The 23361-nt window shown below is 42.6% G+C and overlaps 1 protein-coding gene across 4 annotated transcripts in view; it reads right to left on the reverse strand.

Moving 5' to 3' along the window:
• PKNOX2 (PBX/knotted 1 homeobox 2) overlaps nt 1-23361 on the reverse strand; it is a 676497-nt gene that overhangs the window by 57823 nt on the left and 595313 nt on the right. For all 4 annotated transcript variants that reach the window (XM_026657858.1, XM_026657861.2, XM_026657857.2 and 1 more), the window contains 2 exons: nt 16053-16182; nt 15037-15134 (listed from right to left, as the gene is read on the reverse strand). In XM_026657858.1, coding sequence (XP_026513643.1) covers nt 15037-15134; nt 16053-16182 — 228 coding nt within the window. The remainder of the gene's footprint in view (nt 1-15036; nt 15135-16052; nt 16183-23361) is intronic.

Below are 23361 nucleotides of genomic sequence, written 5' to 3' on the forward strand. Positions count from 1 at the left end.
CTGTTTAATAGAATTACTCTTACGTACATTGTAATGTGTTTGTGTTATCGCTTGGTAGTCTGCAACTATCTGCAAGTCAGTGGGGGTTACCCTGTGATTAGAATTTTCCTCCCAAGCTGCCCTGGTGACCCTGCCAGGAAGGAGCAAGGCAGGTGGAGGCACTGCCAAATACATTCATATGGGAAGAAAAAGAAGTTACATTCTGTTGAGTGGATGGCAGGATCCAGAAGAACCCAGGCCTGTCCATCAAAACCCATAAGGAGCTTGGCGCTAACGGAGGTAACCAGGTGGATGGGGGCACTATATATATTCTTGGGAAGCAGAAAGAGAAGAGTTTTAATGAGGTTGCAGGAAACTAGCTGAAATCTCAACATCAACTTAAAGCCTTTTCTTTCCTTTCTTTCTTTCTTTCTTTCTTTCTTTCTTTCTTTCTTTCTTTTTAAGGTTCTTCATCAAAACACGTCTCCTGTATGAATTAAACATCACTATGGCAGCCCAGTGTCAGGTATAAATGATTCCCTCAGGCAAAGATTGTGATGTATTGCAGGGCCTAGGCAGAATAAATTACCCAGGCAGTACAGGAATAGCATCAGGAGGTGCTTGTCCAGGGCTCTGTCACTGCCACAATATTCCCAGCATACTTGTATTTCACACATCTGATCAGTTTCGCTCTGTGATCTGAGCCAGCAATTCCCTTTATGCATTAAAAAGAACCTAGATTTGGATTTTATTTTTTCTTCCTCATCCAGGCTCAAAGAGCTGAGGACAAGGTAAGGACCAGGGAGACTGCAGTAGTGAAAAATGCACTTCCGAGAGTTTTATTAAGCTTTGTAAAATAAGAAATAAATGCACGAATGTGAAAAGAGGGTGAGTGCAAGTTCAAAGGGCTCAAAGGCTGATCAGGTGCTATCTGGTTTCAACTGGCGCAGTGTGAAATGTTGAAACTGAAATGCAGGGTCTCACCTGTGTAACACTAGAAGGTATATGATTTTCCCCAGATCAGAGCATGCCAGGGGAAGAGACTAACTGGAATTCATTTGCAACAGCAAGAAATACCTACACGGAATTTACCTGGGACTGTGGCAGGATGAACAAAATTAACTACTCTGCTCTAAAAAGCTAGGGTCAAAAGAGAGTAACAGAGTCTGCACTGGGATCGGATGGGGAGAGAAAAGGGGAGGGCTCCTTCGAGCTCTTATTCATTCCCTGGGTGCTTTTCTATATCAAACAAAGCAAGAGGGTAGTTTGTGCCCTCTATGTTACCCTGTAAATGCAGAGGCTGCATTATTACTCCTGGGAACCTGCGACTCTTCAGGAAGTTTGATCCTGGGTCTTACGCTTTGTATTTGAATAGTTTCAAGTCCCAGTGATTTTTATCACCCCAGCCCATGTTGTTAGGGACATAAAGAAAGTCGATCTCACCAGATCTTTCACAGCCTCCCATCCATCAGGTAGCTTTTCTGGAGAACACATGAGTAAGGCTGCGTGTCTGTCACAGAGGTAATGGAAGTCATGGATTTGGTGACTTTCCATGACCTCCGTGACTTCTGCAGTGGCCAGCAGCAGCAGTTTGGGTGTGTGGGAGGGGCCTCAGGGCTGGGACAGGGGGTTGGGGTGCGTGGCCGTGCTTACCTGGGGGGGAGGGGCGCTCCCCAGCTCCCACTGACATGTCCATGCAGCTCCTAGGTGGAGCGGCCAGAGGGGCTCCGCGTGCTGCCCATGCCTGCAGGTGCCGCCCCTGCAACTCCCATTGGCTTTGGGAGCCGGCATTGTGGTGGGAGCAGTGCGCGGAGCCCCCCTGGCCGCCCCTCCCCCTATGAGCTGCAGAGACATGCTGGTCAGAGCCAGATAGGGAGCCTGCCAACCCTCCCCCCCCTGCAGGACCAGCAGGGGTCCCGGGCCACACGCCGCCACCTGGCCCCCCCTCCTAGCACCAGCAGGGGTTCTGGGCCGTGCGCCGCTGCCCGCCTCCCCAGAGCACCCGTGGTCCCCCCCAACTCAAGTTTTAGTTAAGGGTATATAGTAAAAGTCATGGACAGGTCACAGGCCATGAATTGATGTTTATTGCCCGTGACCCGTCCATGACTTTTACTAAAAATACCTGTGACTAAAACATAGCCTTACACATGAGTGATGATTACTCATGAGTGATGAGCCTTACACTGAATTCTCCAAAACGTTCATGTCTCAAATGAGCAGGTCTCCCCCAACCAAAAAGAATTAAAAATTATAAATAATGGATGGCATCTCCATACCTTTGGGAGTTTTAGCCTTGGGTGCAGGCAGTATTATGGAAGGCTGCCACTTCCATAGTTAAGGTTGAGAAGAACTTTCTGTTTAAGAGCTGACTTTCAAAGTGCTGAAAAATCCACTTCCCTAGGGGTTTGTCATAAAATGTGTTATGCTACAAGAGGGACTGGGGTATACATTGCGCTATAAATTTAGGGTTATTTGTTCAAGGGGTTCCCAAAGTATAGGCCCTCTCCAAAAAATGAGCGCTTTGAACATTTTCAGATTTATATAACTTTTTTTGCTGAGCGCTACAGAAAAACGATGGCTCTGTCCCTCATAATAATATTGTGGTGGATTGAAAACTGATATGGCATGATATTTTGATTAAGAAACTAGAATGACACAAAATCAACTTGGCACACATTAAATGGATTAAAAAACACTACTAACTGATAGGTCTCAAAATGTAATTGTAATCAAAGAATCATCACTGAGCACTTGTATTTCTAAGTGGGGTCCCACAGGCATCAGTTCCTGACCTTATGCTATTTAACATTTTTTATCAATGATCTGGAAGGAAAAAATATCAGCCGATGACATAAAGATTGAGGGGAATGGTAAATAATGAAGAGGCTGGGTCCCTAATGCAGAGCAATCTGGACTGCTTGGTAAACTGAGACAAGCAGACAATATGTATTTCAATTCAGCCAAATGTAAAGTCATACAGTTAGCAACAAAGAATGTAGACCATACTTACATGATGGGGGACTCTATCCTGAGAAGCAGTGACTCTGAAAAATACTTGGGGGTCAGAGTGGATAATCAGCAGAACATGAGCTCCCAGTGTGATGTTGTGGCATAAAGGGCTAATGCAACACTTGAATGTATAAACAGGAGAATCCTGAGTAGGAGTCAAGGGGTTATTTTACCCCTGCATTTGGCACTGTTGCAACCACTACTGGAATCCTGTGTCCAGTTCTGGTGTCCACACTTGAAGAATGTTGAAAAATTGGCAAGAGTTCAGAAAATAGCCACAAGAATGAATTGAAGGATTAGAAAACCTGCCTTATAGCGAAAGACTCAAGGAGCTCCATTTATTTGGCTTATCAAAGAGGAGGTTAAGGGGTGCCTGGATCACAGTCTAGAAGTACCTACATGGAGAACAGAAATTTCATAGAGGGCTCTTCAGTCTAACAGAAAAAGGTAAAACATGATCCAATGTCTGGACATTGAAGCTAGACAAATTCAGATTACAAATAAGGTGCAAAGTTTTAACAATGAGTGTAATTAACTATTGGAACGATTTACCAAGGTTTGTAGTGGAATCTCCATCACTGGGAATGTTCAGATGTTTTTCTAAAAGATCTGCTCTAGTTCAAACAGGAATTATTAATACAGGGAAGTTCTCTGGCCTGTGTTATACAGGAGGTCAGACTAGATAACCACAATGTTTCCTTCTGGCATCATAATATATTAATCTGAGTGGGTTCCTGGTCCATGATGATGGCTCATAGGCACTGTGATAATACAAATAATAAATAGCACCCCCTTAGTTTTGAGAGCCAAGAGGGGCCATTGTGATCATGTACATGGCCCTCCTGCATAACACAGCCCAGAAAATAGGGATCCCTGATTCCTCATCCCTGGATCAATAGAGCTAGATCTAACCCTATGGGTCAGTGACAGTATATGAACAGGAGAGCACAACTTAATGCAGAAAATGGTAGGTTTTCTTGGTTATGTAACCACTAGCATAGCGTGTGCTATGTTCCACTGTAGTGGCTGATCCACACTGAGGATAACCATCTATTGCCACCACTTTAACTCTTTAACTCAAATAGTAGATGTCTGTGCTGTGGATCTGAAGTTCTTGTAGGTATGTGGCAATTCTCCAAAAAGGGCCATGCATTTGAAGTTTAATGTACCCACCCATACACGCACACACATCATATCATTTGAAAGTTTATTTTATGTACATTTAGATGAGATATGATATGGAGCTGTCAAGTGGTGCCATAAACCTGTAGGCAAGGTTGAATGATAGTACCCGAATGAGTCTTTTCCCCCCCCCAAAGTTCCAGAAACACTGCCACATAACTACAGTTTTTACTGTAGAAGTTAATTTCAGCACATTAATGTGGTATTTGTTGGTCAAAGCCACCAATCAACAATGTATTGAAAGTTTATTGGTTTTGCATGGGCATTTGTTTAGAAATCATTAAGCTATTTAGTATTTGGCAGATGTCAACATTTTGCAATATACTAACATGAAATGTTTTCATCTTCTTAATTGTCAAATTGTGATTATAATAGCTTTCTATAATTTCAGTTCCAATTTGCTGACCAGCTCAGTCTCACACTGAAGGTTGTGCTCCAATAGCCGCAGATTGCATGCCCGTAGTTTGGACTGCATAGCTTCATATTATGAATACAAAAAAGCTATGAGAGAAAGAAATGCCTAACAAGAAGTAATGAAGACTAAGTCCACAAATAAGTCCTTGCCTCTGCACTGAAGAGGGATGAAGAGCATGTTATAACTCCTATGACCCATGTCATCAACAATATGACAAACCCAGCTGACCCTAAATCACATCCAGAGGTGCTTATCAACATATCTACTGCAGTGCATGTAACATCAGATGTACAAGAGTCTGCTGAAAATAGCAGGTGTTGGTGAAGAACAAATGGAGAAATTTGTGAGAGGTGCACTTGATTCTGATGGGACATGTAGCTTTTTCATCCCAGTCAAGAAATCTGGTATCAAAACATTTGCTGACGTGGCCAGGAAAACCATATCTAAGTCTGGCAAGCGAGGGACAATCAGAGCAGCTATCGGTCCTGAAACTGTTTTCCGCACAGCCCCGTCCTTAGCAAGGTGCAGTGAGGATTTCTCTATGGCAACTGTTCTTCGTCACCCAAAAAGACCTGTGCCTATGTCCCTCTTGGATACTGATGGAACAATGAGAAGAACAGACAAAGCTGAATTAGGGCATCAGCTGGAAGCTCAAGCTGAAAGAATCCGGAAGCTAAGACAATGTAACATAGAAACCATAGTATACATCAGAGGTGCCATGGCTGTCATACAAATGATGGCTGGAGACAAATCCCACATATTGATGAATTGGCTGCTGAGTACCTAAGGCAGATCCTAGAAGGATTTAACAAAGCTAATTCTGTAATTAAAGTCTTTGACAGATATGATAGCAGTAACGCTGTGAAAAGGGCAGAAAGACAGCACCAGACAGGATCTAAGGCTGGATGCAAGAAACCCCAGGTGATTGGTGGATGCCATGTGCCTCCATGGAAAATGTTTCTAAAGCTGGTATCCGACCAGCAGTCACTTGTAATATTTTTCTGTGCATATAGGGTTCAAAATGCACCCAAGAGGGTAGGAGCACACCCAACCCAAATACTTCTCGTGGAAGCTTTTCCAATGGTGAAGTAGCAAAGTTCATCAGCAGCAAGGGTCCTGAAGAAGCCCAAGACTTGACAGTTCTCACGAGTAAGCAGACACAAGGATGCTTCTTCACCCAGTATGTGCCAGTATGTGGGTCTCTTGGTGTCCAAGGAATCATAGTCATTAGGTCACCCGATACAGATGTTTTGGTCCTTGCTATTTGCTACTTTCCAAAAATGGAACACACAGATAACATGTGCATTGAAACAAGCACCATTGCCAGCACAACCAACAAGCATTATTCCATAGCTGTGCATGCAATTTGTGACCCACTCACTCCTGATTTCTGCATCATACTTCCCACTGTATATTTATTAACAGGATGTGGCTCTGTCATCCCTATTTGGCATTGGGGAAAAATTTGTGTTTAATTTTCAAAGAAAGGAAGATTACCACTCCAGAGATCTTGCCAAATTGGGAGACAGTGACAGACAAGCCCCAATTTCCGCAGCAAGGAAGTTGGTAGCAGTGCTGTATGACCAGGGGGAGAAAGAAAAGGAGACCCTTGGAGACCTGAATTGCTTGCACCTCAGTCTAGCCAGCAAAAAGGACAAGTCACTGGGCAAACTTCCACCACGGGAGGACATGTTTGAAGAACATAAGAACAGCGATACTGGGTCAGACCAGTGGTCCATCTAGCCCACTACCTTGTCTTCTGACAGTGGCTAATGCCAGACACTTCAAAGGGAATGAACAGAACAGGACAATTATCAAGTGATCCATCCCCTATAGTCCAGTCCCAACATCTAGCAGTCAGAGGCTTAGGGACACTCAAAGTATGGGGTTTCATCCCTGACCATTTTAGCTAAAAGCTATTGATGGACTATCCTCCAGGAATATATCTATTTCATTTTTGAATCTATTTATACTTTTGGCCTTCAGATGACCCTGGCAATGAGTTCTACAGGTTGACTGTGTATTATGTGAAGAAGTACTTCACTATGTTTGTTTTAAACATGCTGCCTATTAATTTCCTTGGGTTACCTTTGGTTCTTGTGTTATGTGATGGGGTAAATAACATGTCCTTATTCACTTTCTCCACACCATTCAGGATTTTATAGATCTCTTTCATATTCCCCCTCAGTTGTCTCTTTTCCAAGCTGAAAAGTCCCGGTCTTTTTAATCTCTCCTCATATAGAAGCTCTTCCATACCCTTAATAATTTTTGTTGCCTTTCTCTGTATCTTTTCCACTTCTAATCTTTTTTGAGATGGGGGATGTCCAGAACTGCATGCAGTATTGAAGGTGTGGGTGTACCATGGATTTATATAGTGGCATTATGATATTTTCTGTCTTATTTATCCCTTTCCTCATGGTTCCTAACATTCTGTTAGCTTTTTTGACTGCTTCTGCTCATTAAGTGGTTGTTTTCAAATAACTATACACAATGACTCCAAGATCTTTCTTGAGTGGTAACAGCTAATTTAGACCCCTCATTTTGTATGTATAGTTGGGATTGTTTTCCAATATGCATCACTTTGGATTTATCAACATTGAAGAGCATGTCAGAAGTGCATCTTAGCAAAGAAAGATTAGGATGTCTTTGCACATTGGTGATCCAATATCTGGTTTGCCTTTATCACTTGGATAGAAAAATGTGGATGACAAACTACTTAGAATCATAGAATATCAGGGTTGGAAGGGACGTCAGGAGGTCATCTAGTCCAACCCCCTGCTCAAAGCAGGACCAATCCCCAACTAAATCATCCCAGCCAGGGCTTTGTCAAGCCTGACCTTAAAAAACCTCTAAGGAAGGAGATCCCACCACCTCCCTAGGTAACCCATTCCAGTGCTTCACCACCATCCTAGTGAAATTTTTTCCCCTAATATCCAACCTAAACCTCCCCCACTGCAACTTGAGACCATTACTCCTTGTTCTGTCACCTGGTACCACTGAGAACAGTCTAGTTCCATCCTCTTTGGAACCCCCTTTCAGGTAGTTGAAAGCAGCTATCAAATCCCCCCTCATTCTACTCGTCTGCAGACTAAACAATCCCAGTTCTCTCAGCTTCTCCTCATAAGTCATGTGCTCAAGCCCCCTAATCATTTTTTGTTGCCCTCCGCTGGACTCTTTCCAATTTTTCCACATCCTTCTTGTAGTGTGGGGCCCAAAACTGGACACAGTACTCCAGATGAGGCCTCACCAATGCTGAATAGAGGGCAATGATCACGTCCCTCGATCTGCTGGCAATGCTCCTACTTATACAGCCCAAAATGCTGTTAGCCTTCTTGGCAACAAGGGCACACTGTCGACTCATATCCAGCTTCTCGTCCACTGTAACCCCTAGGTCCTTTTCTGCAGAACTTCTACAAGACCTTATTTGTGCATGTACCAGCAGGGGCTTCTACACAATCAACTGTCTGTAGTCAGAACAATCTTCCCTGTACAGAATATGCAAGGCAATGAAGAATTGTGGTAATCCATTGTGACCAAATGCACCCCTACTCAGCACTGTAATATTTTGTAAAAAAAAAATATTCCTTGTGAGATAATAATTTGAAAACTAATAACTCACTGGTCAATAATATTATGATGAAATATGTAGCAACATTATTTGTAAAGTTATTAATTTCCCCAGAATGATGTTGGTAGCACAAGTTCAAACCCATGTAGCCCCAGTTAGGCAGGACTGGTCAAGCAGTCTTAAAGGAATGTGTGTGTTTTACCTCAGTTTAGTATAAGTACTAAACAAAGTCCTCAAAACTGCAAGGTGGAGACAAGGCATATCTGCATTTTAGCAAACAACAACCTGAAACCTCTTTTACAGTGAGACTCCTTGTCTCTGTCATCAATGGGTGACTGAACTATGAAAGTGAGGGGTAGAAACACGTTATCTCTCCCTATCCATCTCTCTCTCGCTTTCACCTAAGAAGACAAAAGAAACAACCTTTGGACTTTGGGAGCGGATCCTGGCCTGAGAATTTGATTAGCAATGTTACTGGGAACCTGTGGTAAAAACCTCACCTTGAGCCAAGACTAGTTTAAGTTTAGAAAATGTTTTATCTTTATTTCTCTTGTAAACACTTCTGACTTTAATACCTGTACTCACTTAAAATCTATTTCTTTGTAGTTAGATAAAATTGTTTTATTCTTTAGTCAAAATGAATCCAGTGCTGTGACTTGTTTGGGTAACTCAAATTAAACGTAAATTAAGTTGTCATGGGATAAGAGGGAAGATCCTGTCATGGGTTGAGAACTGGTTAAAAGACAGGGAACAAAGGGTAGGAATAAATGGTAAATTTTCCGAACAGAGAGGGGTAACTAGTGGTGTTCCCCAAGGGTCAGTCCTAGGACCAATCCTATTCAACTTATTCATAAATGATCTGGAGAAAGGGGTAAACAGTGAGGTGGCAAAGTTTGCAGATGATACTAAACTGCTCAAGATAGTTAAGACCAAAGCAGACTGTGCAGAACTTCAAAAAGATCTCACAAAACTAAGTGATTGGGCAACAAAATGGCAAATGAAATTTAATATGGATAAATGTAAAGTAATGCACATTGGAAAAAATAACCCCAGCTATACATTGTGACAGACCCAGACCAGTGGGGTACAGGAGTCTGGTAGAGGGCAAATATACTGGTCACTGGATGAGTAGTTTTCTGTTCCCTGAGTGACCAGAGCAGGGGCTGCACTAGAGTAATCAGGAACCTGCTAGAACCAGTTAAGGCAGGCAGGCTAATTAGGACACCTGGAGCCAGTTATGAAGAAGCTTCTAGAATCAATTAAGGCAGGCTAATCAGGGCACCTGGGTTTTAAAAAGGAGCTCACTTCAGTTTGTGGTGGGAGTGTGAGGAGCTGGGAGCAAGAGGTGCAAGGAGCTGAGAGTGGGAGGGTGTGCTGCTGGAGGACTGAGGAGCACAAGCATTATCAGACACCAGGAGGAAGGTCCTGTGGTGAGAATAAGGAAGGTGTTTGGAGGAGGCCATGGGGAAGTAGCCCAGGGAGTTGTAGCTGTCATGCAGCTGTTACAGGAGGCACTATAGACAGCTGCAGTCCACAGGGCCCTGGGCTGGAACCCGGAGTAGAGAGCGGGCCCGGGTTCCCCCCAAACCTCCCAATTGACCTGGACTGTGGGTTCTCCCAGAGGGGAAGCTCTCTGGGCTGTTCCCCAACCCACATGGTGAATCTCTGAGGCAAGAAAATCTGCCAATAAGCGCAGGACCACCAAGATAGAGGAGGAACTTTGTCACAACATACAATATGATGGGGGCTAATTTAGCTACAACTAATCAGGAAAGAGATCTTGGAGTCATCATGTATAGTTCTCTGAAGATGTCCATGCAGTGTGCAGCGGCAGTCAAAAAAGCAAACAGGATGTTAGGAATCATTAAAAAAGGAATAGAGAATAAGATGGAGAATATCTTACTGCCCTTATATAAATCCATGGTACGCCCACATCTTGAATACTGCGTACAGATATGGTCTCCTCATCTCAAAAAAGATATACTGGCATTAGGAAAGGTTCAGAGAAGGGCAACTAAAATGATTAGGGGTTTGGAACGGGTCCCATATGAGGAGAGATTAAAGAGGCTAGGACTTTTCAGCTTGGAAAAGAGGAGACTAAGGGGGGATATGATAGAGGTATACAAAATCATGAGTGGTGTGGAGAAAGTGAATAAGGAAACATTATTTACTTGTTCCCATAATATAAGAACTAGGGTCCACCAAATGAAATTAATGGGCAGCAGGTTTAAAACAAATAAAAGGAAGTTCTTCTTCACAGAGCGCACAGTCAACCTGTGGAACTCTTTTCCTGAGGAGGCTGTGAAGACTAGGACTATAACAGGGTTTAAAAGAGAACTAGATAAATTCATGGAGGTTACATCCATTAATGGCTGTTAGCCAGGATGGGTAAGGAATGGTGTCCCTCGCCTCTGTTTGTCAGAGGGTGGAGATGGATGGCAGGAGAGAGATCACTTGATCATTACCTGTTAGGTTCACTCCCTCTGGGGCACCTGGCATTGGCCACTGTCGGCAGACAGGATACTGGGCTGGATGGACCTTTGGTCTGATCCAGTATGGCCATTCTTATGTTCTTAACTCCATTTAATAGTAGCAAGAGTGTTGTATATTGATCCCCTTAGAGGGAGAATGGATCTAGCACACTTGGACTGTCCAGGAGAGGGCTGGACTGTGCAGAACAATGTTTTTGGGAGTGTGTTTGGGCCACTCTGCAGGTAGTAACCAAGGCTGTTTGAAGCCATAGTGTGGCTGGTGTTTGCTGACAGGTTGCTGGGTTCAGAGCTGCTGGACAAGGGCTGAAGCTATGCACAGACACTCAGGAGGTAACCTGCATGCTGTTTGGCTGTTTGTGAGGAGCCCAGGTTGGGAGCTACAGCAGCAAAGCATTGGGAGGAACCCCAGGTTTCAGGGCAAGTGGTGACACAGCTCATCACTGGTCTGGATTGTACCCCAAAATGTCATGCCCAAAGTCTCAACAGAGACCGCAATGGTGAACAACATGATGATAATGATACCTGTACATATTTATTATTAGATTTTGTTTAACCCTTAGGTTATTGTTGTGATGCTTTGAGATCACAAAGAAATCCAATTTTGTCTTAGTTTAATGACTATGTATTATTTAACAGCCAAATGCAAATATTTCAAAGTTGTCATTTTAACGTGTTGGTGTAATTGTTTGTGCCATTACCATAAAAATGGAATAACTTGACCACTCTGCATCATATCTCATCTCGAAGTAGACATGATGAGTTTTGTATGATGTGTGAGTAGAGAGAGTAAATGAAGTCGACCAAATTAGTGGTGTCTGCTGCTCCCCTACTGGGTTCAAACCACAGAGGGAGGAGTCATTGTAGAATCATAGGACTAAAAGAGACCTTGAGAGGACATGTAGTCCAGTCCCCTGCACTCATGGCAGGACTAAGTATTATCTAGACCATCCTGGACAAGTATTTGTCTAACCTGCTCTTAAAAATTTCCATTATGGCTCTGTGTGACAGAATTTCAGTTTTTATAACTTGTTTTTTAAAAAACCTAAAACTTCATACACATGACTTTTATTAAAAGAAAGTTAAAACTGCAAAATCAAACACTAACTGGGTAGGAAACACCCATGCAACCTTAATTCTGCTTCTGTGTGTGTACTATGACAGTCTTTAATTACATGAGTATAGAAACAGAGGGATCCCTGCCTCTGTTACGAAAGAGGCATATAGTTAGGTTGCACAGACAACCTTACTTTGAGTGCTTAAATCTGCAACCCTTACCTTCGGATATAGTTTTTTGTATGAAACAAGCACAAACATCTGTCAGCTAGGTTTGACTCTGTCTCTATGGACTTCCAATGGAAGGCTGGGAAAGTTCTTTAGCACAGTGAATACAAATCTCAGTATTCTGAATCAGTTTCTGCAAATGCCTATAATTTATGAAAAGGGAGGGGGAATACAAAGGAAACAAACTAGTGATGAACAATAAAACAAATGAACCTTTTTACTGAGCTCCATAATTCATGTGCGTGGGAGCTGTGGATGAGTGATTATGGCGATATCTTTTGTTGACAAGACAGCTGTATTATCCTGTGCACTGCTGTATATTGTTGTATCATTTTTTGTTCTATGCAATGCAGATAATTCAAAAATTTGCTGTTGCGTCAAGCAGGGCATGGGTCATTTTCAGGTTTAAACTAGTGTCAATGGTGGATTCTCTGTAACTTGAAGTCTTTAAGCCATCATTTGAGGACTTCAGTAACTCAGCCAGAGGTTCTGTGGCCTGTGATGTGCAGGAGGTCAGACTAGATGATCATGATGGTCCCTTCTGACCTTAAAGTCCGTCTATAACCCTACAGTAAATTGCTCAAATTCACATTAAAATGTCTGATAATCACCTTAGCTGTAGCTCTGGAATGAACCAAACTGAGGGATATCTCAGAGAAATGCCTTTATGGAATTCCTTACAATAAAAGGTTAATTATTGTGTCTTTTTTCACTGTAACTCTCTGCATTTCTGAACACTCTGAGAATCAATGCATTCATCTTTCTTCGTTAAGGACATGACTTTCAGAAGTGCCGGGCATCCACAGCTTCTATTGCCTCAGTCGCATCTGCCAACTCGGCCATAATTGCTTTTGAATGTTTGTTCTTTTAAATATTGTCTCTTCAGTGCATGGTAAACCAAGTACAGAATTTACACTCGGCTTGAAAGTTATCAATACATTTCTAGCTAGACCAGTTCAAGTAAATAGAAAACTGATTTTTTTGCTATAAACTGACATCAAATATACGGGTATTCCTGATGGAAGAGTTTATCATTTAATTTTAAACCCCTGTGAAAGCCAATGCGTTTTCATTATGATTCTTCGTTGTTATGATTCTTTGTTGTTCATGGCATGTTGTCTAAGTGTGTGTTCCACATACATTTCATATGAATGACTTCTGTGGACTGCACAGCACTACAAGATGTGATATGTGTCTGTCTGAGGTTGTAGAAAAGACCTGAATGATATGTTGTTGTATTATCTGGAGAAATAGTGTGTGGTCATGTAATTAAAGACTGAGCCAGATTCACACGTACACTCCAGCTGCTTTGCACCACTGTGATGCAAAGCAGCTGTAAACCTAGCTTAAGTCGCTGCTTAAATGGATTTATAGCTGCTTTCAGGGCCGGCTTTAAGCCGATTCGGCCGATTCCCCGGAATGGGGCCCCGCGCCTAAGAGGGCCCCGCAATGTCCGGGGCTGCCGGTGGAGCGGGGAAAAAAAAAAAAAAAAGCCGCATCCTGCTTCTCCCCCCTCCCGCCAGCGCTTGCGCTGCCATACAGCTGATCAGCGCAAGCCTGGGAGGGAGGGGGGAGGAGGAGGAATGCGGCGTGCTTGGGGAAGACGCAGGGCCAGGGCGGGGATTTGGGGAGGGATCCAATGGGGCAGTGAGGGGGCGGGGCTGGGGGCAGGGACAGGGAGGGGATTTGGGGGGGATCCAATGGGGCAGGGAGGGGGCAGGGCCGGGGCGGGGGGGGGCGTGAGACAATTCGCATCCCGGCGTGGGGCCACGCACCTGCTAAAGCCGGCCCTGGCTGCTTTGCATCATAAGAGTCGTGCAACACAACAGGAGCATTTGGGCGAATCTGTCCCTGTAGTTATAAATGCATTCAAACGAAGAGGCAGAGTTACAGTTGTGTGAGCAACCTTTAGTTTAACCTCTCTTGACTTTTGCGTGATTAACTGTAATTTTATCAGTAGCTTTATGTAGTATTGTTTGCATTCTGTGTGTACAGTTTTATTTTTTAAAGAGAAAACTAAACAAGGAGCTTTGCTCTCCCAAGCTTCAAAGCTCTGCAACGCTGAACTGCCAAAGAGCTCTGGAGGAACAGAGCTTTATTTCAGTAGAGGGCAGTTCTTATTGCCAGACCCTGAACTCTCTGAAACATTAGGCCCTAGCTAGTTCAGGACTCTTCAGTGGATGAGGCAGCCCACTGCTAAGCTAATGTAGCTAACCACAGCAGAAGCACATAAATATTTGGGATTCAGATCCTAAAAAGACTTACTGAAATATGTATTCATATACGGCAAGCACAGGACTCCATCAGTCTGTCAAACCTATTGCCATAAGGTCAGAGAATAACTTTACTGTATTACCCTGCCCTTCAGAAGTGGATTATCATAGAATCATAGAAGCTTAGAGTAGGAAGAAAACCTCAGGAGGTCATCTAGTCCAACCCCCTGCTCAAAGCAGGACCAACCCCAAGTAAATCAGAGCCTTTCTTTGACTTATTTCACACAGGCTGGTCATGAGTCTGCATCTCCTCAATGATGTTCACACGTCAGGGGTCAGTTACTTACTAAGAAGCCAGAGTGTTAGTGCAGGATCAAAACTCAGATCTCCCTTTGACAGCCCATCACACTTGCATTATCCATCGGTCTGGCTGGATGTCCCAGGTCTGATCATGTGTGAGTACATAACCCCCAATCATTTTAATGAGAGCTGTCTGCACTCTGACAGAATGTTTGGCTCCTCATTGCTAAGCATATTGTCAGGAACTGCTGGACCTAAAATCTGCTAAAAGCAGTGGCAGCTGTTGTTTGTAAGTGAGTCTGCCTGTACAATTTAGGTGAGAAAGCAGGAGTGAGTTTGAGAGGGGAGAGAGCACAAGATAGCACGGAGGGGAGAGTGTGAGAGGAGGGAACGTGAGATCATGTGCAAAAAGAGAGTGTGAGAGAAAGCATGTGACCAGAGAGAGCAGGAGCTGAGACAGGGCATGAAAGGAGATTGTGGGGGCAGATGGAGATGTGAGAGCAGTGGATGAATGAAAAACGATTAAGCTCTTTCCCTGTAGTTGTTCCCCTTTTAAAACTTTAAGGAAGCCAGGCCTCTTGGTCCCACTCATCTTACCTGTGTGTTCTGGATCTGTATGGCTCCTTGTGGGATTGCTTGGGTTACCACCTGGCCCTGAGATGTTACCATAGTTACAGGCTGGTAAAGGGCTCCACCTGACAAAGATATAGTTCAAAGCAGAGTTTTAGGGAAACAGCTGGTATTTATCACTCCAGGTTGGCCAAGGGGAGGCACATGCACAAGGCCAGTGGTTTCACTGGTCCCAGCTGCAGCTCAGGGTTGTAGTGAGAAGTCAGTTTTGAAAGGAGCATATTAACACTTGTAGCTGAGCTGCACACTGTCCAGCACAAGGATTGGACCAGCTGGACAAAACTGGGTCTAGATCCATTCCTGTAGTTCAAGCAAAGGATCACAGTAAAAGTATGACAAAATAATGTCATTTCCTTCCAAAGGTTCCGGGGCAGCCACAGCCTGGAGTGGCTGTGAGGGGATAGAACTCTCCCATCCTATTTCGTGGATAAGACGACCCCTGGAGCTACAGAATTTGACATTCTGCAAAGCGGAGATGACAGAAGGCTGATGCATCAACACTACGGCTCTGTTTAAAAACGCATTAATTCTGCACTGGATGAATTGATCCTGGGCCACAGGTCGGTACCCAAAGCAGAACTAGAGTTGCTGAAATAACAGACAATGCCCAGCTCACAAAGAATGGTTCTGAGACAGTAACATGAAAATGAACCTACCGGCTACCAAGGGGCCAGCATGCAGTATTGTGAGCCCTGATCCAAGAAGGTAGAGCCAGTAGAGCCATCAGAGCGCTCCTTCTGTGCAGTTAATGATCTCAGCTTTAACAGAAAGACAGGTGTTCCCATTTCACAACATTTGAGTCAGAAGACACTTGGATGTGCCAAGTGCTGCCCAGTTCCATGCCATACCTTTCATTTCACAGACATTTGCTCTGCCTGTTCGTACTTCAGGTTTTTTTTTTTTCTTGTCATCTAAAGAAAAGAACCTAAGCATGCAAAAGATGTGACTAACATGGTCACTGATGTACATTGCACGCCTCCCACCTGACACAACTTGTGAATTGACCGTTGTCATGGAGATGTTCCCCGGCTGCAGTGCTGATGCTGGGACCACAATTCCCTGGGGGTTGTTGGCCACTGCAGTCATCGAGTTCGGAGAATTCTGCAGCAAATCCTAGAGAGACCAACACAAACCTCGGCTTATACAAACATTCCAGACACAATCAGTAGAAACAAGCCTTATTGGGGATTAGCCTTTGATCAAAGGGTTAATTCAATACTAACCCTGTGCTCTTCTGCAGACCCAGATTTTTAGGGATCTCAAAGCATTTTAGAAATATTAATAAACAGAATAAAACATACTTTTTTCCAACAATGAATTTCTGTTGTAAATATTTTGATATTTTTTTCCATGGGAAAACTTCAAAATGAAATAAAACAATATTTTTTCATTTATATTCAAATTTTTAAAAATGCTTTAGTTCTATCTGAAATTTCATTTCATTTTGATTTTAATTGACATTCACATTTCAATTCAACCTTCAGAAATTAAAACAACCTTTTGAAATTCTGGATTTTTGTTTTCTCCCTTTTTTGCTCCTGAATGGAATAGAACGTCTAGTTATTGGGTTTTTTATTCTTTCCTCTCTTTTTAACATTTCCCCTTTTCTACTTTAACTTTTAAAAATGTCTCCAACTTTGGAAAAGTTACCAAGTTAGAAAAATGAACTTTGTTAACTCTTCCCCTCTGTGACTTTTCAAAATTTCCTCAACAGGATAAAGTTTTGAAACATTACTGAGTAGAAAAGGGAAAAAATAAAGCAAAAAAAGCCCTACAACAGCTTGGACATTATTTATTAAATTGTGCACAATGCCAAAAAAGGGGGCAAAGGAGGAGAAAATGGGAAAAACAAATTTGAATTTTCAAAAAATATTTGGTTTTCAGAAAACAAAATGAAACAAATTTCAATTGAAATTTAAAAAAATTGCCTTGTTTAGAAACTTCCTTTAAAAATAAATCTGCAAATTTAGTCAAAACTACCTTTTTCCTGAGGGGTGAGACAGAAACCCAAATTTTCAGTGGGAAATTTTTTTGATCTAAAAAATGTTGACCAGCTCTATTAGTGAATGAAGCCTCAATGCCCACTGACAAAGGGCTCTCTTTCTCCATTTTATAGATAGTCTGTCTCTGCATTAGCTTCCCTAAGTGACTTGCCAAATGGCACACAGCAAAGCCAGGAGAAGAACTCAGATCCTCTCACTTCAAGTTCCTTTTTTAAAAACATTTTTCATTAAAGATTTTTTGACAAAACTGTTTTATAATCTTCACTATCTTCAGATTTTTCATTAAAACTTTTTTTGGTTCAGTTCAATTTGAAAACTTTAGAAGGAAATCCAACAATTCTCTTTTTGTTAGGAAATGTTCACTGGTTTATCAATTTTTCATCAAAACAAAAATTTTCAATGAGGTTTGAAATGAAAACACTCATGTATTCTTAGTTGTTGTCATTGTTTTTGTTTCTCACTCTTTCTCTTCCTTTCCGGGGGGAGGAAAGGGGGAGGAAAAGAAAGGAGAAATAGCCTCCAAAAAATTAAACCTTTTGATTTGACTCAAATTACACTGAATCAAAATTTTTCATTTGAAATCTAATCTATTTCTGTTGGATTAAAAATAAAAATTTTCAATACATAGAAAAGAATTGCCACTTTTTGATCAGCTCTCTCAAAGTGTCTGAGATGGATGATGTTTCTCTTAACAATGAGGATTGATTGGCTTTCACCTTCTCTGCTGCTTGAGGCTGTTTCTACACTACTGAGATTATACTGGCATACATGTGCTGGCATATCTATACCAGCATAACTCTGTAGTGTAGACACAGCCTACACCACCAGAAGGTCTTTTTCTGTCAGTGTAGGAACACCACCTCTCTAAATGATGGTATCTATGTTGACAGAATCATTCTTCCATTGACATGCCTGCATCTTCATCTAAAAGTTATGGAGACATAATTATGTTGGTCAGGGGTATGTTTTTTTTCACCCCCCCTGACTGATGTAGTTATGTCAAGCTAACTTTTAAGTGTAGACCAAACCTAACTCTAAAAACCCTTCCCAGGGCTCACCTTGACCTTGAACTAACCCATGTTAAAATATAACTTGCCTTGTCTACACTAGCATTTTAAAATGTGGTAGCTAATGTTTAAAAAAACCTACCTTTTATGCTAGTTGAGACAGAACCTCAAACTCATCTCTGCCATGATGCCTACAAAAAATTATTGATTATGGCTACACAGATGAGATGAGTTGAGACTGTTCCTTTCCTCTTCCTTCTCTTTCCTGCTTCCCTACTCATACTCACTTCCCCATGCCTGTCCCCCTCCCCTTCACTTTCCCTGTACTCCCAGTTAAAAAGCCAGCCAACCAGAAACATGTAACAAACCAAGCCATGCCAATGCCACACTTCCAAGAATAAAGTTTTGCTTCCTTGAAGTTTAAACAATCTCGGTCTTCCCTAATCTAGAAGTGGAGGCAGTAATCTCCCACACAGGCTGCTCTGAGCCTCCTGAAAGCACATACTGCAACCAACTGCCCCACTATGCTTATGTAATACAACATAGCAATTTTAACAAAATGTTAATTAAACCAATATTCAAACAACATCCCAATTGGCTGGCAAATACAGTGTGTTACAATATAACTTCAACTGTGACATTTACTCCAGGGTCCCCACATGAATCGCAACCCATCCTTTTGCTGATATGTTGTTCCCAATCTCCAACCCTTCGTCTGTTTATTGTTTCGTAAACTGCAAACCCTCCATGGCAGGGATTGTCTTGGAAAAATAAGTAAACCTTATCGTGCAGAATTTAAGACAATCTCTGATTACTAGGGATTGGGAGGGTCCTTGCACCTTATTCAAAAGCATCTTGTGCAGACCACTGTTGGAGACAGGGTACTGGACTAAATGGTTCATGATTTTTATTCACACTGGCAGTTCCTGTATTCCTGTGTCTTTTTATCTGTGTTTGTGAAGCATCCAGCAAAATGGGGCCCCAGTCATTAGTGGGGCCTTTGGGAGCTAAATATGTACATATGGTTATATAGTAATAAAGCTGTCACCTGGCATGTAAGGGCAATATACAGCTCCTTTCCCCCATCATGGTTGTGATTCTGTATGATTGAAATATGACCTTGGATCCCACTGAGGATTACCTAAAGAAACTACACCATCTGCTAAAAAAACTCCCTGACAAAGCACAGGAACAAATCTGTACAGACACATGCCTAGAACCCTGACCAGGGGTATTCTATTTGCTACCCAAGATCCATAAACCTGGAAATCCTGGACGCCCCATCATCTCAGGCATTGGCACCCTAACATCAGGATTGTCTGGCTATGTGGACTCTCTCCTCAGGCCCTATGCTACCAGCACTCCCAGCTATCTTCGAGACACCACTGACTTCCTGAGGAAACTACAATCCATCGGTGATCTTCCAGAAAACACCATCGTGGCCACTATGGATGTAGAAGCCCTCTACACCAATATTCCACACAAAGATGGACTACAAGCTATCAGGAACAGTATCCCCGATGATGTCACAGCTAACCTGGTGGCTGAACTTTGTGACTTTGTCCTCACCCACAATTATTTCACATTTGGGGACAATATATACCTTCAAGTCAGTGGCACTGCTATGGGTACCCGCATGGCCCCACAGTATGCCAACATTTTCATGGCTGACTTAGAACAACGCTTCCTTAGCTCTCGTCCCCTAATGCGCCTACTCTACTTACGCTACATTGATGACATCTTCATCATTTGGATCCATGGAAAAGAAGCCCTTGAGGAATTCCACCATGATTTCAATAATTTCCATCCCACCAACAACCTCAGCCTAGATCAATCCAGACAAGCGGTCCATTTCCTGGACACTACTGTGCTAATAAGCGATGGTCACATAAATACCACCCTATCCCGGAAACCTACTGACCACTATACTTACCTACATGCCTCCAGCTTCCATCCAGGGCACACCACATGATCCATTGTCTACAGCCAAGCTCTAAGATAGAACTGCAGTTGCTCCAATCCCTCAGACAGAGACAAGCACCTACAAGATCTCTATCAAGCATTCTTAAAACTACAATACCCACCTGCTGAAGTGAAAAAACAGATTGACAGAGCCAGATGAGTACCCAGAAGTCACCTCCTACAAGACAGGCCCAACAAAGAAAATAACAGAACACCACTAGCTGTCACCTTCAGGCCCCAACTAAAACCTCTCCAGCGCATCATCAAAGATCTACAACCTATCCTGAAAGATGATCCCTCACTCTCACAGATCTTGGGAGACAGACCTGTCCTCGCTTACAGACAACCCCCCAACCTGAAGCAAATACTCACCAGCAACCACACATCACTGAACAAAAACACTGACCCAGGAACCTATCCTTGCAACAAAGCCCGATGCCAACTCTGCCCACATATCTATTCAAGTGACATCATCATAGGACCTAATCACATCAGCCATGCCATCAGCGGCTCGTTCACCTGCACATCTACCAATGTGATATATGCCATCATATGCCAGCAATGCCCCTCTGCCATGTACATTGGCCAAACCGGACAGTCTCTACGCAAAAGAATTAATGGACACAAATCTGACATCAGGAATCATAACATTAAAAAACCAGTAGGAGAACACTTTAACTTGTCTGGTCATTCAATGACAGACCTGCGGGTGGCAATTTTGCAACAAAAAAGCTTCAAAAACAGACTCCAACGAGAAACTGCTGAGCTTGAATTGATATGCAAATTAGATACAATCAACTTAGGCTTAAATAGAGACTGGGAATGGCTGAGCCATTACAAACATTGAATCTATCTCCCCATGTAAGTACTCTCACACTTCTTATCAAACTGTCTGTACTGGGCTATCTTGATTATCACTTCAAAAGTTTTTTTTCCTCTTACTTAATTGGCCTCTCAGAGTTGGTAAGACAACTCCCACCTTTTCATGCTCTCTGTATGTGTATATATATCTCCTCAATATATGTTCCATTCTATGCATCCGAAGAAGTGGGCTGTAGCCCACGAAAGCTTATGCTCAAATAAATTTGTTAGTCTCTAAGGTGCCACAAGTACTCCTGTTGTTGTTGCTACCACTGTTATTGCAACAAATCTTATACAAAGTATGTCACGTAAGGTATCAATGAAAAAGTTAGAATCTGTCAAATATGATTATCCTGTTTGTATGCATGTATCATCTTTGTATCTAAAGTGATGAACATTGGCTATGTACCAGTATTTCAAATGTATTTGATCCTGGGGTAACACCCACCACATAAAAACTACATTCAGGCCAGACAGCTTTGTGCTGATGGCCCATCAAGGGCAATTAACTCTCACAGTGGGCCATAAAAGAAACTCATTCCACCCAGTTGGCTCTTCCTGCAGATGCCTTAGCTTCCATGTGGCCAATGGCTTGCTCATGTGAGTCCGCAAGCCATGCGAGGGCATGTGACTTGTTCATGTGACCCTGGACTCCATCTTGTGCCTGTAATTTTCCACAAACTGAGACTGGGAGCTTTGTTTGGGACAGTAAAATTCCATCCACATGGGAGAGGGTATAAAAGACCCTAGAAACATCTCCATTTTGTCTTAATTTCCTGCTTCATTTCTCTGGGTTGGATTTCTAATAAGGAAGCTCTAAACAATGGCTGATGACCACCAAGCTGATTGGGTAATTTCTGGAGAGACTTGCAAACTGTTTCAAACCTGATACAGGAACTTTGCAATGATTGTATGTATATGATTTCCTTAACCATTTTAACTCTCTATTTCTTTTCTCTTAAAAATAAACCTTTAGATTTTAGCTATTAAAGGATTGACAACATCATGACTATTGGGTAAGATCTGAGTTATATATTAACCTGGCTATGTCACTGGTCTCTTGAGATCAGAAGAACCCTTTGTTTGATGAAATTGGTTTTCAATAACCACTCATCATAAGCTAGTGTCTGGGTGGTGAAATAAATGCTGGAATTCCTAAGGAGAGTGCATTTTTTACTTCTTGTGGTGAGTCAAAAGTTGGCTTGGTATATCTAATGGTAGAATAACCACCAGTTTGGGGTGAGTCTGTCCTATTTCTCAGCAGTTTGTCCTGAATCTGGTATTCTCAGCTGTAACCCACTGAGGCACAGTGACAATGGTGTGTGTGTATATATAAAGCAGTTGAAGAGCCTCTTTGCCGATCCCTGGTGCCCTGTGCTCTCATTGTAGGCAACCTTGAAGGTGGGGCTGACAATTTCTTGCTCATACAGATCCAGGCTGCAAACCCCTCATCCACACTGGTAAGCTGTTGTTCTCCAAAGTAGTCCTATTGACTCCACTGATAGCTGCTCACCATTGTGAGTAAGGGATTTACAGTGTAATCCACAGTGTATAAATAACATCTTCCTTCTAGTCAATTCTAAAACTCAGAAATACATGCTGAACTTCAAGTGCAATACTCAAGTCAACCTTAACTTTGGAGCCACAACAGAGCTCACTTCACCAAGTACTGAAATGCCACTGCCTCTAGTGAGAAGCATGACAGCTGATAAAACAGCCTAGGGCACTATCTGCAAATAACAATGATCAGCATTGTAGAGAAGAAACTGTCTATTAATGGAATGAATGGGTAACAGCTAAGCCCATGTGTAGAGATGCAGGCCTCCTAAGTAGAAACATCCTATTATCAGGGTCTTGAACACTGCATGAAAGTGCAAGGTAATTTCTGCTGAGTCATACTGTCAGGTGCATTCAGCAAGCTCTAACTACAGCATAAGAGCTGGAGCTTCTCTCAGGTCCCATCTTCGTGCTCTCAGCAGGAATAACTGACACCAGACTGAAAATGACTGCTGGAGTCAGAGAGGTATCTACAGTAGGTCTACATGGTATAGCTGTGGAGAGGGTGTCTGGAGTGAACCAGGATGTGGAGCAGAGAGGTTCTGCAGCAAAAATCCTAGCGACAGCCATGCTAGGGAAGAAAGCTTCACTGAAATTTAGTTTTTGTTACTTACTTGGCATAGATTAATAGAGTCATTGATATTAAGGCCACCGTTTTGACCATTGAGTCTGATCTCGTGCATTAGTAGACCATAGAATTTCACCCAGTGATTCCTGCATTGAGATCATTAACTTCTGGTTGAGCTAGAATGTGTTTTTTAGAAGGACACTCATTCTTGATGTAAAGAGATCTAAGGATGGAACTCCTTGGAAAGCTGCTCTTCGGTATAGCTACCCACACTGTGGCTGGGGAATGCAGAGGCATATAGATTCTAGGACTGGAAGGGACCTCGAGAGGTCAT

Source organism: Terrapene carolina, unplaced genomic scaffold, assembly GCF_002925995.2.
Source record: "Terrapene carolina triunguis isolate 2854851 unplaced genomic scaffold, T_m_triunguis-2.0 Scaffold374, whole genome shotgun sequence".
Lineage (NCBI taxonomy): Eukaryota > Metazoa > Chordata > Testudines > Emydidae > Terrapene > Terrapene triunguis.